Source organism: Sarcophilus harrisii, chromosome 6, assembly GCF_902635505.1.
Source record: "Sarcophilus harrisii chromosome 6, mSarHar1.11, whole genome shotgun sequence".
NCBI classification, from domain to species: domain Eukaryota; kingdom Metazoa; phylum Chordata; class Mammalia; order Dasyuromorphia; family Dasyuridae; genus Sarcophilus; species Sarcophilus harrisii.
This window is the reverse complement of record NC_045431.1, coordinates 158,125,798-158,140,061: the sequence shown is the minus strand read 5'-3', so window position 1 is coordinate 158,140,061 and position 14,264 is coordinate 158,125,798. Positions and strand designations below refer to the sequence as shown.

The window sequence follows — 14,264 nt, the reverse complement described above, 5'->3', positions numbered from 1 at the left end:
CTTCAACTATTATAGTTTTGATGCATATTTCTCCTTCCAATTTTCTTAACTTTTCCTTTAAATTTATAAATGCTCTGAGCCTTTTGGTAAATATGTAATACGTGTTGATATTATTTCATTATTTATAGTGCTTTTAATCATGTTATTTCTCTACTTATCACTTTAATATATCTCTTTTACTGTTTCCTTCTCTGAGGACATTTTCACCATTCTTCCCTTTTAGAGTTTGCCCAAAGCTTAATACAATCTGCTTTGACCTTCCTTTGAATTCTGGGTAGATTCTTATGCTTCAAGTGTGTTTCTTATAAACAATATGTTGTTGAATTCTGTTTTTTCATTATTTTTATTATTAATATTGTTTATTATATTTATAGTCTTCTTTATGCTTATGAAATCCTGCCCTTCTAGTATAATTCTAACTTGATCATAGTATACAATCTTGCTGTAATATATTTGTTAATATTTTATTTAAAATGTTGTATCAACATTCATTAGGGATACTGTTCTATAATATTCTTCCTCTTCTTTGTCTCTTTCCAATTTAGGGATAAGGACTATATTTGTTTCATAGTTCATATTTTTAGAAAAAGATCGGAAGGGTGTCTTTTTTGCCCTTTTTTGTGAATACTTTATATAACATTGGATTTAATTGTTCTCTGAATACTTGATAAAATTTACTTGGAAATCCATCTGTCCTTGGAGTTTTTTCCTTTGGGAGTTCATTTGGAACTTGTAGAATTTCGTTTTCTGATGTTGTTTTACTTTAAAAGTCCATTTCTTCTTTTGTTGTATCTTTTTATATTATTTACTTTATATTTTTGAGTAAAAATATTTTCTCTAAGTTATCAGTTTTGTTGACTGAGTTAAGTAACTGCCACACAACTATAATCCCTAATTCCTGGGAGGCTGAAGCTAGTGGATGACAGCAGCAATATGATGAGTCCAGGGAGCAGGGGACCAGGCTTCCTCTGGAATGGCAAATCCTGGGCAAATCCTGAATCAGAAGCAAAATAACTCAAAGCTTCTGTGTAAATCAATAGGATCAGACCCAGGAATGTTTAAAATGGAGACTCATAGGAGAGACAGAGTCTGGAAGACAGACTCAGAGAGAGAGAGAGAGAGAAAGAGAGCAGGAGGAGAGAGAGAAAGACAGAGAGACAGAGACAGACAGAGACAGAGACAGAGAAAGAGACAGAGAGAAAAAGACAGAGACAGAGACAGAGAAAGAGACAGACAGAGACACAGATACAGAGACAGACACAGACACAGAGAGAAAAAGACAGACACAGACACAGAGGCAAAGAGAGAGAGACAGAGACATCTGATGGTGTCACTTTTTCTGCTCACGGTTTAAGAGCTCCCTTTCCCCACCAAGTGGTAGCAATGTCAGAGGAGAGAAGGAAGGCATAATCCAGGGATAAAAGTGCCTTTTAAAAAATATAATGAGAGCATTTACATAGCACTTTAAGACACTTTGCAAATATTATCTCATCTGATTTTCATAACAATTCTATGGGTGATATCATCTCCATTTTATAGATGGGGACAGAGGTTAATTGACTTGCCCAGGGTCACACAGTTAATAAGCATCTGAAGCTGGATTTCAGCTCGAGTCTTTCTGATTCCAGGTCTAATTCTATATCCACTACACCATTTAGCTGTCTATTATGATGCTTCCAGGGTATTTTTCTTGTAAGCAATGATTAAATCAAAGAGTATTACTAATTTTGTGATTTTTATTGTGTATCAACAGCAGGTAATTCTAAGTTTGGACTTAGGAACTCTCCACATCAAATTCTCAGGATCTCACCATTGGACTTGTGCATGTGACTTAATAACTCTATGTTCTCAGTTTTCTCATCTGAACAATGAAGATAGTAATAGCACCTTAACTTGTCAGGTTATGTTGAGGATAAAATGAAATGTTTATAAAGTGTTGCTATTATTGTTATTATTATTTAAGTACTTACTATGTGCCAGATTGTGGTAGGAATAATTTCCTAATGCCCCATTCCCAGCAAATCAGGCTAATTTTTCCTTTAAAAAATGTCAAAACTTTTGATTTGATTGGCTCAGGAGACTAAAAACTTGGACTATCCACAACACTTCCTGGTCAGCCGAGCTGAAACAAATATACAGGATAAAACAAACACACTAGGAATTGCAGCCTCTCTTTGAGCTTTGGCTGGCAGACCACAATGGGACCCTTGGAAACAGGGAAGTTTAGTTCCGCCCAATCTATTCAACGAACTAGCCAAATGTCTTTATTGAATATCCTCCCCTGCTATGCTAAGCAAATCACCTGTTTGAAAAGTGTTAAATGACCTTTATCCGATTATTAAATTTAAATCATCAGGGAACTAACTTGAATCAGTACTAACCTAGAACACAGTTACTGGGATTACCAAACCAAAATTTAAAAAGCTCCTACTCTCACATGGTTTACATTCTAACTAGAGGAGACTATATATATGTAGACTTTTATATATACATGTGTGCATATATATATGTGAATACATATATATATAAATATAATATATAAAATATGTATTCTCACTCTCTCTCTCTCTCTTTCTCTCTCTCTCTCTCTCTCTCTCTCTCTCTATATATATATATATATATATATATATATATACTCACTGACACACACACAGAGAGGATACAAGATTATGACAATTTGGTGGGAAAGACAGTAGCAGCTGGGTAAATTGGGAAAAGGCTTCAGTAGAAAATGGCAGATGGGCAGCAAGCACTTACTATGTTTTTACTATGTGCCAGATAATAGAGCACTGGCCTTGAAATCTGGAAGATTCATCTTTATAAGTTCAAATCCAGCCTCACACATTTCCTAGCTGTGTGACCCTGGAAAGTAACTTAAATGTCTACTTTAGTTTCCTCATCTGTATGTAAAATGAGCTGAGAAGGAAAAGGCAACCACTGCACTCTGGTATCTTTGCCAAGAAAATGCCATGAAGGGTCACAAATGACTGAAAAACAACTAAACAAATAGCCTCAGTTACCTCATCTATAAAATGGAGACAATAACATTACTTACCTCCCAGGTTTGTTATGAAGATAAAATGAGATAATATTTGTAAAGCACTTTGCAAACATTAACGCTTTCTATATGGGCTAGCTATAAAATTTGATACTTCATTCTATGTTTTACAGGATTTTTTCCCCCCAAAAAAAACAGTGAGGTTGGTTGATGTTTGTTTCATCAGCTATAAATCATTGAAATATATTATGTTGTAAGATGTGAATCTCAACTTTTCTCATCACCTCCAAATTTGATTTCTTTTTTTTTTAAATGGACTTTTGGGGGCAGCTAAGTGGCGCAATGGATAGAGCACCAGCCCTGAAGTCAGGAGGACCTGAGTTTAAATCTAGCCTCAGACACTTAACACTTTCTAGCTGTGTGACACTGGGCAAGTCACTTAACTGGCTTACAGTCTCTATCAATGGAACTTTTTCCTGGTTTTTCTTCTCTCTAGATTGATTGCTCACTATATATTGCATATACACTCAAATAGATGTCTAATGTATCTTTTCGATTGCACTGATTTATTTATTTTTCCCGTGTACCTGATAGTTTTGCTGATACCTTTTCCTTCCCTCAATTTCCTTGCCCTTTTTCTGTCTTCCCTTATGAAATTTTCTGCATGATTCTGGCTCGTCTATGAGGAAGTCACCTAGTATTTTGACTGGTGTTGATGCATTTTTACACCCACTTTTGATGAAATTGTTTGACTTTCTGAATCATGCTTTGGACTGGCTAGCAAATTTCTTTGTCCTTAGTCTATTCACCCAGTCCTACGTGATTCTCCCAATGACAATTCTTTGCTGACTTTCTCAAATCACCTGCCTTGCTCACCTGATGATGGGACAACCTGACTCCCTAATAAGAACTCTGCCATCATTACCCCCGTGTGGTCACCACAGACAATTATCATCAATTAATTCCTTTCATTGATTGCTTTGGGTTAAACTAGAGATGTGCTGCCCTCTGCTGTTTGCTAATTATGGTGGAAACAAGCAGCATCCATCAGTGTGGAACCAGCACCAAAGCCCAGCATCTGCCCTCATGCCTGAGAAGTGGCTTGGAATATAAGAGAGTAATAGGCAAGATCCTTGCACTTTGATTTCTGACAAAAGGTGTGTGATCAGGCAGCCCCTGTACTTGTCCAAGTCTGTTTTTTCATCAGAAAAAAATAATATTTGCACTCCCTTCCTCATGGGATTCTTATGAGAAAAGCACTTTATAAGCAAACCTTAAGATCCTATATTAATGTTAATGGAGTATTTTTTTCCTAAACTAATCACTTTATGATGTATTGCCTTTTATTATTCTCTCATTGTTTAAGAGTGTGAAATTTTACTTTCCCATGAAGTTAAGTGCTCAGGAAGACCTGAATACATTTGTTTTGTTAAATGTTGATTCATCAAGGGAATAGAACACGGTAGGAAGCACATTTTTTGGTTAAGAACTTATCCTCAACCCAGCAAAAGAACTCTGGGAGATGACTAAGAATCATTACACAGAATTCCTAATCCCTCTATTTTTGTCTGCCTGCATTTTTTTATTTTCTTCACAGACTAATTGTACACTATTTCAAAGTCCGATTCTTTTTGTGCAGCAAAATAACTGTTAGTACATGTACACTTATATTGTATTTAACTTATACTTTAACATATTTAACATGTATTGGTCAACCTGCCATCAGGGGGAGGGGATAGGAGGAAGGAAGGGAAAAATTGGAACAAAAGGTTTGGCAATTGTCAATGCTGTAAAATTATCCATGCATATAACTTGTAAATAAAAAGCTATAATAATAAAAAAAAACAATACAATTAAAAAAAGAACTTACCCTCAAAATTGAGTGAAATCTTTCAGGGGAGGGAAAGGGATTTTTAATAGAATAGAGAATTTTCAATTATTCCTGATGAAAAGAGCAAAGCTAAGCAGTGACTTTCATATGCAAACATTGGAAACAAGAGAAACCTAGCAAGATAAATGCATTGGAGAATTTGGAAGAAGCTAAGGGATGATCAAATGTTTGCATGGAAATAGAAGAAAAAGAAATCTATGTCCCTTCAGAATTTCACTGCCTTTAAGAATGAGAGCTAAGAAAGGCAAACACAAAAACAACTGGCTTTTATTGAATGAGAACTGAAAAAAAAGATAACATTTCTCATACCTTTGCAAAAATTGAGCACATCAAAACCTCATAAATAAGTTTAGAAAAATCTCTTGCTGACTACAATGCTTGCTAGAGATATAGCATACCACTAGCTAGTACAAAATCCCAATGGAAGAAGAATTCTCCATAGTCTTCCAAAATGGAACTGGTAGGAGCATGTTCCTTGTGCTCTTGTCTGCAGATGACTTTATACTAACTCATCAAGCCCGAAACATTGAAGAACTTTTAAAATGAGATTTATAATAATGCAAACGAGTTTGGCATCATAACCACACAATTATAATGAAGTCAATGAATAATTATTATAATGATAATTGGCACTTGAGTAGGGCTCTAAGATTGGCAAAGCTATTTTTATATATTGCCTCATTTGAGCCTTACAATAGTCCTATGAAATAAGTGCTAGAGGTTTTATAATCTTCATTTTACAGATGAAGACTCAGTTTCAGAGTGATGGAACTATAGTCACACAGTCAGTAAAAGTCAAATGTGGGATTTGAACTCAGGTCCTATTGGTTCCAAGTCCAGCCCTCTTTCCACTGAATCTGGACTATTGTCCAGACTTGATTTGTACCTCGAATTGAGTGATAGAAGTGGACTGGGCAAAACTGCCTTTGAGAAATTGTTCAGTATTTTTAATGAGCCCTTATTTCTCCCTTGCCATGAAGGCTCAATCACAGATTGAATGGCGTAAAAGATGTTGAGAGAGACAGAAAGATGCATAGAGGCAGAGATAGATATAGACAAAGAGACAGGAAAGACCCGAATTCCCTGATTATGAGGATATGTGAACTCTCTCCATTGGTAGCTATACAAAATCAAGGCACCTAGTGGAAACCCTCCAGTATATTCAGTGGAGAACCTATAGGAAGATATAAACCAGAAACATACAGCTTTGAGAAGTTATGGATTGGTTACAATCTCTATCATTCTTGGTAACAGGCCATTAATGAGATCATCAATTCATACAAGTATATATATATATATATTAGACTAGATGACTTCTGAGATGATAGCTTTTAGTTCTAACATTCTATTATTCTAAGAGCTTCTTAATAATTAAGTGCTAATAAATTTAACTTATTGTTATTATAATTATCTTGGAGTATAATTTATTGAAGCTGTATGACTTGAATCTATTTTGATTTGCTACTTATTTCCATCTTCAGCTCTAATTCCATGTTTGTTCTAAATTATTAAATCTAAAAATAATTTTCCTCCATAGAGACAAAATGGAAATTGACAAATCCTTTTTTTCTCTTTCATTTAAAATTTTAATATGTACATCTTTCAAAAAAAATCAGTTTATTCTTGATTTCAAAAAAAAGTTTCCTAACAATGTGAGTTATTCATAAAGGAAATGGACAGTCTTGAATGTTGCTAAGTTTCCTCTTCTATTGGAGGTCTTCAAGTAGAGACTAGAAGATAACATTTTGAGCATGTTCTAATAGAGATACCTTTCTACACAGACATTAGATGAGAAAGTCATTACGATTCCCTCCAACTATGAAATTCTGTGATTCATATGACATCATTTGCTACAGAAACTCAAATTAGTCCTTCTTTGTTCTTTATACTACAAACTTTTAAAAGCTTTTTAAAAATTATTCTTGTTAATTGTTTTGTTATTTGTTATTTATTGTATTGTTATTTGTTAGTTCTTATTTATTGAGTCTCAACTTATTCCAAGATTTGTACTTCCCAACATTATTCTTATGAGTTTTATGTTTCCTTTTTATCTTCTTCTTTGCACACTTGCTTTTATTAAAAGCTGGAGTGATAAATGTCTTTCTTCAGTATGAGCTCATCAGGGATCTCTTTAAGGAGTCATTAAGATTTCTTTATGAGTCCCTTCCTTTGCTTCTCAACTCTGACTGAAAAGTGAGCTATCATCATCATCATTACTACCCTTGGTTCAAAATTCTCTACAATGCTCCCCCATCCAAGTTTTTGGATTTATTTTATTGACAATTAACACCACTCTGTCTTCTTTTTTTATTTGGAGTCATTTCTTTTGAAGAAATGACATCATAGGTCTTGGTTTTCTTTGAGAGAAGAAGCTGCCAGAGCTCACATTTGCTAATAACATCCTAAATTTTGGTTAAGACAGTATATCGTATTTTACTTGATGGTTAAAGGCATAAACCTGGCATTCTTTAACCTTAGTGCTCTACCAGTAATTCTTCTTCTTACCTAATTTTGTTTCCCAAATTCTTATATATTTTTCACGTGCTTACTCTAAAGACTCTAAAGTCAAGTCAAGCCAACACCTACTAATATGACTGGCCAGGAGGGGGGATATAAACAAAGGCAAAAATAGTCCCAGCTCAAGGGAGCTCAAGGAGCTCCCAGTATAATGGATGAGACAATATACTAACAATATACAGGTGAGATAAAGTGGAGACATTCATAGGATAACTGTTAGCCTTAAAAGGGACTGGGAAAGGCTTCTTGTAGAAGGCAAGATTTGTAGGAAGCCAGAAAATAGAACTGAGAAGGGAGAGCATTGCAGGGATGGGGAGATAGCCAGATTTTGGTGGAAATTTTTTCTTTGAACTTAAAGGGTCATCCACTAGTCATCTTGCTCTACTGAAAAGCACCTATTGGCAGTGGTTCCTAGAGCCTAGCAACCAGGCAAATAGCATCACAAGACTCAGTGTATGCTCTGGCACCTGGAGCTGTGACCAAATAGGACCATTGTAATGGTATTGCAGAGCTGCTACTCAGTGATTTGGGGCTAAGGGAATTTAAAATTGAGTCAGTTACTGAGGCAGAAACACCCTTTGCAAAATGCCCTTGTCTAGCCCCAGGGAGTGTCTGGTCATGTAGGATAATTGAATATGGCACATGTTCAGAAGAAATCAGGTGAAGCTTCTAGAGTCTGGAAGTGTGTTAGATGCTGCTAGGGTTGTGTCCTCCTCTGTAAAATGGAATTGAAAGTAATCCTTAGACCTGATTTCCTTCCCTGGAATACTGTGAGTACTCCTGAAATTTAAGTCTACAAATCACTGCCAACTCTTAAAATAAAAACATTAGCTTTATATTGTGCTGGATCCACTTAGATGAGGAAGCCACTTTCTATGTTTTCCCCCCTAGGTATATGGAGAAATAACTCTACTTTTCTGGGAGAAATTAACAATTATTTGTTACATTGCTATAATAATTCACTAAATATTACATATGTAAATATATACTGTGGATACACATGCTCAAATGTATGTACCTGACCTGTGTGTTTTAGGCATCTTGCTAGACACCTCAGTTCTTTTATGGTACCAAATTTACTAAATTACTATTATCAGTACACCAGATAAACTATTGTTAAATTTATGTATTTATATATATATATATACACATATATACTACATATTCTAGAAGGGGCTTATTTAGCTAAAAGGATTTACCTTAAAGAGTTGCATTGGTTATGGTATATTCTCTATTAGAGATATTTCAGAAAGTCAACATTTCATGTGACTTCTTAAATTCATTATCCTGTAACTGGAGAAGAAGGAGAGAAAAGGGGGAAAGGGGGAGAAAATAGAGACAAGAGTACAAGAGAAAGAACAAAAGAGTGTGGTGGAAGAGTTGAGGGAGGGCAATAAGTTTCTCCTTATAAGTGATGGTAATGAGGAAAATGATAATATAAAATTAAGGGATTTATGCAAGGGGATTTTCTCTTTATGGCAGAACTTGTTAGAATATGCTAATGAATGACTCAAATTTTGGTGGGAAGTAATTGTGGGTAGTAGCAGGAGATGTGGGTGATGAAAAAACAAGTTCAGTATATGCTGAGTGACACTTAATTTTTTCTTTTCCCTATAATTATTTTGCCAACTGAATGGATATGAATGCTAAGGGGTCAAGATAACAGTAGCAAAAACCCATTTTCTGCTCAGAAAATGCAGTATTCTCTTGAGTGTTACACAATCTTCAAAAAAAACAAACAAACCAAGAACTTCTAAATGCATCAAAGCAGTTATTAAACATTCTAAGAAATCAGTCTAATTTGTTTGAGGTTGTGTTATCCTTCAAGAGGCTACAATCAATCTAAGCCAAACCATGGAGTTGGAATTTCTCAGCAGTTTACTTTGATGGGAAAAGAGAATTTTAAAAGGAAGTGTGGTGAATATAATATTATTTCCTGGAGTGTTCCTGATAAAGCTTAGTGTCAGAGAGCATGTAAATATTTCAGGAAAATAAAAATATCTTATTAATGCCTATGTTTTCAGAAGGATTATTGCAAAAAGATTATCACAGTAAGAAATCATGAACTTGGAAAATGATCTAACCAGATTCAAAAAAAGAAAGAAAGAACAAAGAGAAAGAGGAAATGAGATACATTGGGAAAAAGTGAAAAAGTGAGAGAAAACTAGATGAATGAAGAAATATAAAAAAATAAATATAGAGAGAAATTAAAGAAAATTAAATAATTATAAAGAAGTAAAAATTAATGAATAGGTTGATAAATAGAAATTAATAAGCATAAAACATAAATATATAAATTTATGTACACAAATAAATATAAATATGCTAAACAAATATATGACTAACAATAATTAATATGCATATCTAAATATAAGCTAATATAATTGATAAATAAACGTTCATAAATGAATTTAGATTTATATATATGTACTTATAAATAGCACTCAGTTCACAACAACAGGAAAGTTGTGCCAGTTTTGGATAAATGTATAAGGAACTTATGTAGAGTAGTGAACCAGTCCTCAATTAATCTCTTCTACTGCTTTCTAGCTATTCTTTTCCAAATGAAAAAAGTGCGTGTGTCAGGGAGTTCAGTTTCTAATAACTCTCAGAAGGAAAAAGTGAACGTTGAGGAAAGAGAGCATACCACTGAACATCCAAACCAGCACCATGTCAACAGGTAGTAAAAAAAAATCTTTCAAAACTTGCTGTGTCATTTCCCAGAAAAACTGAACATTGTCTAACATTGAGTTTTTAATCAGCTTTGTCTTACAAAATTTTCTTTTGGGAGAATTATCCACAAATGTTAAACCTAAGAGGATTCAGTAAATGAGGGAGAAACAGAGTCAAAGGGAAACACTGGGCTATCTTTGACATCAATCAATTTGCCAGAAGGGCCAATCAGCTATTTTTGATCATTCAGAATTTGGAATTAAAACAGGATTTTCAGAGTATTTTAAGAACAAGCCTTTGTGGAAGGTCAGTTACACCTGATCTTTTTTTTTTTTTTTTTTTTTTTTTTTTTAAAGCCATTTGAAAATGTTTGAGGGTAGCTATTCTGGACTAATTAGTATCTGAGGTTTCTTAAACATTTGGGTTCAAAATTTTCTCAAGAAAGTTTGGATTAACAATAGTAGTAGTAGTTGTTGTAGATGTAATGAAACTTTTCATTGAATTTAATTTTCTCTGCTTAAGCAAAATGAAAAAGCCCCAAGGATGTCTGAACACAAAGATAAGGAAATAGTAGGAAACCCAGACAAGAGCTTTTTGGTTGAGAAAAAAAATAGAAAAATATTAGTCATTTTAACTCAATCTACAATTGGGTAAAAAGAACAAAGATCATGATATTTGAAGAAATATTTATATTAGAGGGAAAATAACATTCCTAGAGCAATTTCCCCTTCCTCAACAAGTTAATGTATTCCAGTGGGTCAGATAGAAATTACAAGTCAATTCAAGTAATCATTTAAATACTCTAACAAACATTTAAGTAATACAAAAGGAAACATATTCCTTTTATGAGACAATATGGTTCTGATACCCAAACCAGGGAAAGACAAAGCAGAAAAAAGGGAACTACAGACAACATTGCTGATGAAAAAATGATGCAAACATTTTAAGTAAAATATGCCAAAGAAACATATCCAAAAAATAATTTCCTATCACCAAATCAGTCATGCCAGGGATGCAAGGATGATTTAAGATTTAACTTAGAAAAATAGTTAGCATAATTAATCATAACATCCATAAAGAAAACAGAAGCCACAGGATTATTTCACTAAATATAGAAAAAAAAAAACTTTGACTAACTACAGTATTAAATTGTTTAAAAAAAAAAAAAACTAAATTGGGGCAGCTTGGTGACACTTAATATGTCCCAGCTGTGTGACCCTGGGCAAGTCATTTAACCCCAATTGCCTCAGGGAAAAAAAACCTTAAATTAAAAAGCATAGGCAAAGAAACTTTGATATGATTAAAACCACATATTTAAAGCTAAGACCTAGTATTATTTGCATTGTTTATATGAGAAAAGCCTCTGGTACTTTTCCTAGAAGTTATTCTGATTTGAAGAGAAATAAAGCCCTTCTGACCACTATTATTTGATACAATTCTTGAGATGCTACCTATAACAATGAGGTGACAGAATAAAATAAAAAGCATAAATATCAGTAAAGAGAAAACAGAATTATCCTTATTTGCAAAAATATATTTTACTTAGAATATCAAGTTTAAAAAATTGGGGCTCAATGAAAACAATATGAACAGCTGAATAATTGATTTAAATAAATCATGCCAATCTGAAGATGTCTTTTAAACCAAATCTAAATGAAAAAATTTTATCATGAAAGTTTGCAACATTTACATGAAATTCTTCCCTTTGTCATTAATTCCATTTAGATTATCTCGTATAAGATGTAGTTCCCGTCAAACAAATGAAAATTTATTCATCCTTTATTTGTTTTTTGAAGTACTACACAGTTATTTGTTGGTTGATTGGTTTGTAAAATCAGGATCTTAGAATCTAAATCTTATTCCCAGTGTAAAAGAAACTGTGCTTTTTCACTATAGAGAGCTCAGATACGTCTCCAAAAATTATTTGTTTTACATTATAGACATATGTACCACTGTCATTTACTTACCATTGATGAGAGTATCATTATTAACAATATGTACTACTAGCTGATAAAGTGGATAGAGCACCAGGCTGAAATCAAAAAGAATCCAGCCTTTGAAATCCACTAGCTGTGGGCAAACCACCTCCCTCCCAGAGTTTAAATATTAAATGAGATAGTGGTTTTTAAAGTGCTTTGCAAACTTAACACCCCCCATAAATATTATTTTTATTAACAAATAGAGATTTGTTACCAGATGGGTACCATAAAGCAGCAAATTTATAGTACTTTTTCTGAGGCAAGTACTATTACTGTGACTCAATCCTTTTAACTTTATATTCTAAGTACAACATCACAGCATTTGCCAAAAAAGATAACTTTGTCTTCTTTTCACTGATGTTATTTTCTTGGTAGGTTATAAACAGAAGCTAGCATTTCTAACGGAGGTGTGAAACTGTGTTCCCTTTTGATCTGAAATTCTGTCCCCTTTGATTCCTGACCCTCCCAGACTCCAGAGACTCTATGAGAAAGTGTATTTCTCAGGATGGGCCATTTCTAAGGCAAATTGCCCCCATTGATAGCTGGCTCTCCATTCAAATTCAGGCTGTAAAAGCCTTCAAAGTAATTTCAATTAGGAGATCCTGGTCTGATCAGCTCAAACTGCCCTCAGACCCCCTCCAAGATCTGCTCATAAAATAGGTTTCTGTTCAGATTTTCTTAAAGATCCTAAAATGATTGTCAAGAGTCTATCATTGGATGATGCCCTGTAGAAGCAGAATTGGGGCATCTAGGAAACACTTCTAATAAACTTCTCAGGGAAGAGATGTGAATGTGCATGAGTGTGTGTGTGTGTGTGTGTGTGTGTGAGAGAGAGAGAGAGAGAGAGAGAGAGAGAGAGAGAGAGGGGGGGGGGGAAAGAGAGAGAGGGAGGGAGGGAGGGAGAGAAAAAGAGACAGAAAGAGAGAGAAGAAGGGAGAGAGGGAGGGAGAAAAAGAGAGGAGAGGGGAGAGAGAGAGAGAGAGAGAGAGAGAAGAGAAGAGAAGAGAAGAGAAGAGAAGAGAAGAGAAGAGAAGAGAAGAGAAGAGAAGAGAAGAGAAGAGAAGAGGAGAGGAGAGATACAGAGAAAGAGAAAGAAAGGCCGAGATAGAGAAACAGATGGAGACACAGAGAGGGAGGGGGAGAGAGACAGAAAAAGACAGCAAGAGAGAGAAAGCTTCTTTGTTCTTTTTTCCTTTCCATTCAATGACTAGGCTTTTATAAATCCTTGCTGCTAAAGCTGTTGAGATTTCTATTCATTTCCTTTGTGGATTTTTTTTTTTTTTTTACTCTGGAGGAAGGGGAAATAAGATTTATATTGTAATACCCAGAATGCTTGACATGTAATTCCTCAAACATATTCTGGCACAATTAACTTGGAACTCTGTCCCCCCTTGTGCTTTGTCTGGTATATTGATCTTTATTGTTTTCTGAAGGTATTGCTCAGAAAAGTTTTTCTGTGAGAAGTACTACTTTCCAAATTTGTAATTTCTTCTTTCTGTTTACAGAGTGGCATTCCCTTTTTTTTTTATTACTATTTTCCCCAAACACTCAATACAGTGAGAACTCTCATATTAATAATAGCATCAGAAATGGATAAGCTAGTGAAGAGGATAAAACTTGAGTACCTCAGGTTTCCCTAATGGTCTTAAAAGATAACAAAATACAGTTACTGAAGTTTTTGATGATTCTGCTTCAGAAAGACAAACACCCTGATAAGGAGCATCACTCTCCATCTTTTCAGAGAAGACATTGAAAAAACTGACTTCCTATTATGGATGGTATGTGCTTAACTTCCTATAGAAGAAGGAGGAGCTTTCTGTGTGTGGAGTTATAAAAAATGGGCCTTCATTATACAATGATCAATTCTGATAGATGTGGCTCTTTTCAACAATGAGGTGATTCAGGCCAGTTCCAAAGGTTTTGTGATGGAGAGAGCCACCTGCATCCATAGAGAGGACTGTGGGGACTGAGTGGGGATCATGACATAGTATTTTTATTTTTTTGTTGTTGTTTGCTTGCATTTTGTTTCTTTTCTCATTTTTTCCTTTTTGATCTGATTTTCCTTGTGCAGCGTGATAATTGTGGAAATATGTATAGAAGGATTGCACATATTTTAACATATATTACTTGCTGTCTAAGGGAGGAGGTGGGGGAAGGGAGGGAGAAAAACATTTGGAACACAAGGTTTTGCAAAAATGAATGTTGA

General features: G+C 34.5%; 1 protein-coding gene across 8 annotated transcripts in view; it reads left to right on the top strand.

The window, feature by feature from the left end:
• The window catches only part of TMEM150C (transmembrane protein 150C), a 56,606-nt gene that overhangs the window by 18,445 nt on the left and 23,897 nt on the right, over window positions 1-14,264 (top strand). Inside the window, exons 1-2 of one of the 8 annotated variants that reach the window (XM_031944171.1) lie at window positions 7,892-8,176; window positions 9,957-10,086. The exons of 4 other annotated variants lie outside the window; for them this stretch is intronic. In XM_031944171.1, the coding sequence (XP_031800031.1) occupies window positions 9,971-10,086 (116 nt within the window). In that variant the 5' untranslated portion in view covers window positions 7,892-8,176; window positions 9,957-9,970. Of the gene's footprint in view, window positions 1-7,891; window positions 8,177-9,956; window positions 10,087-13,754; window positions 13,837-14,264 lie in introns of those variants that run through there. 3 more of the 8 variants (XM_031944170.1, XM_031944176.1, XM_031944174.1) reach the window with 3 other exon arrangements.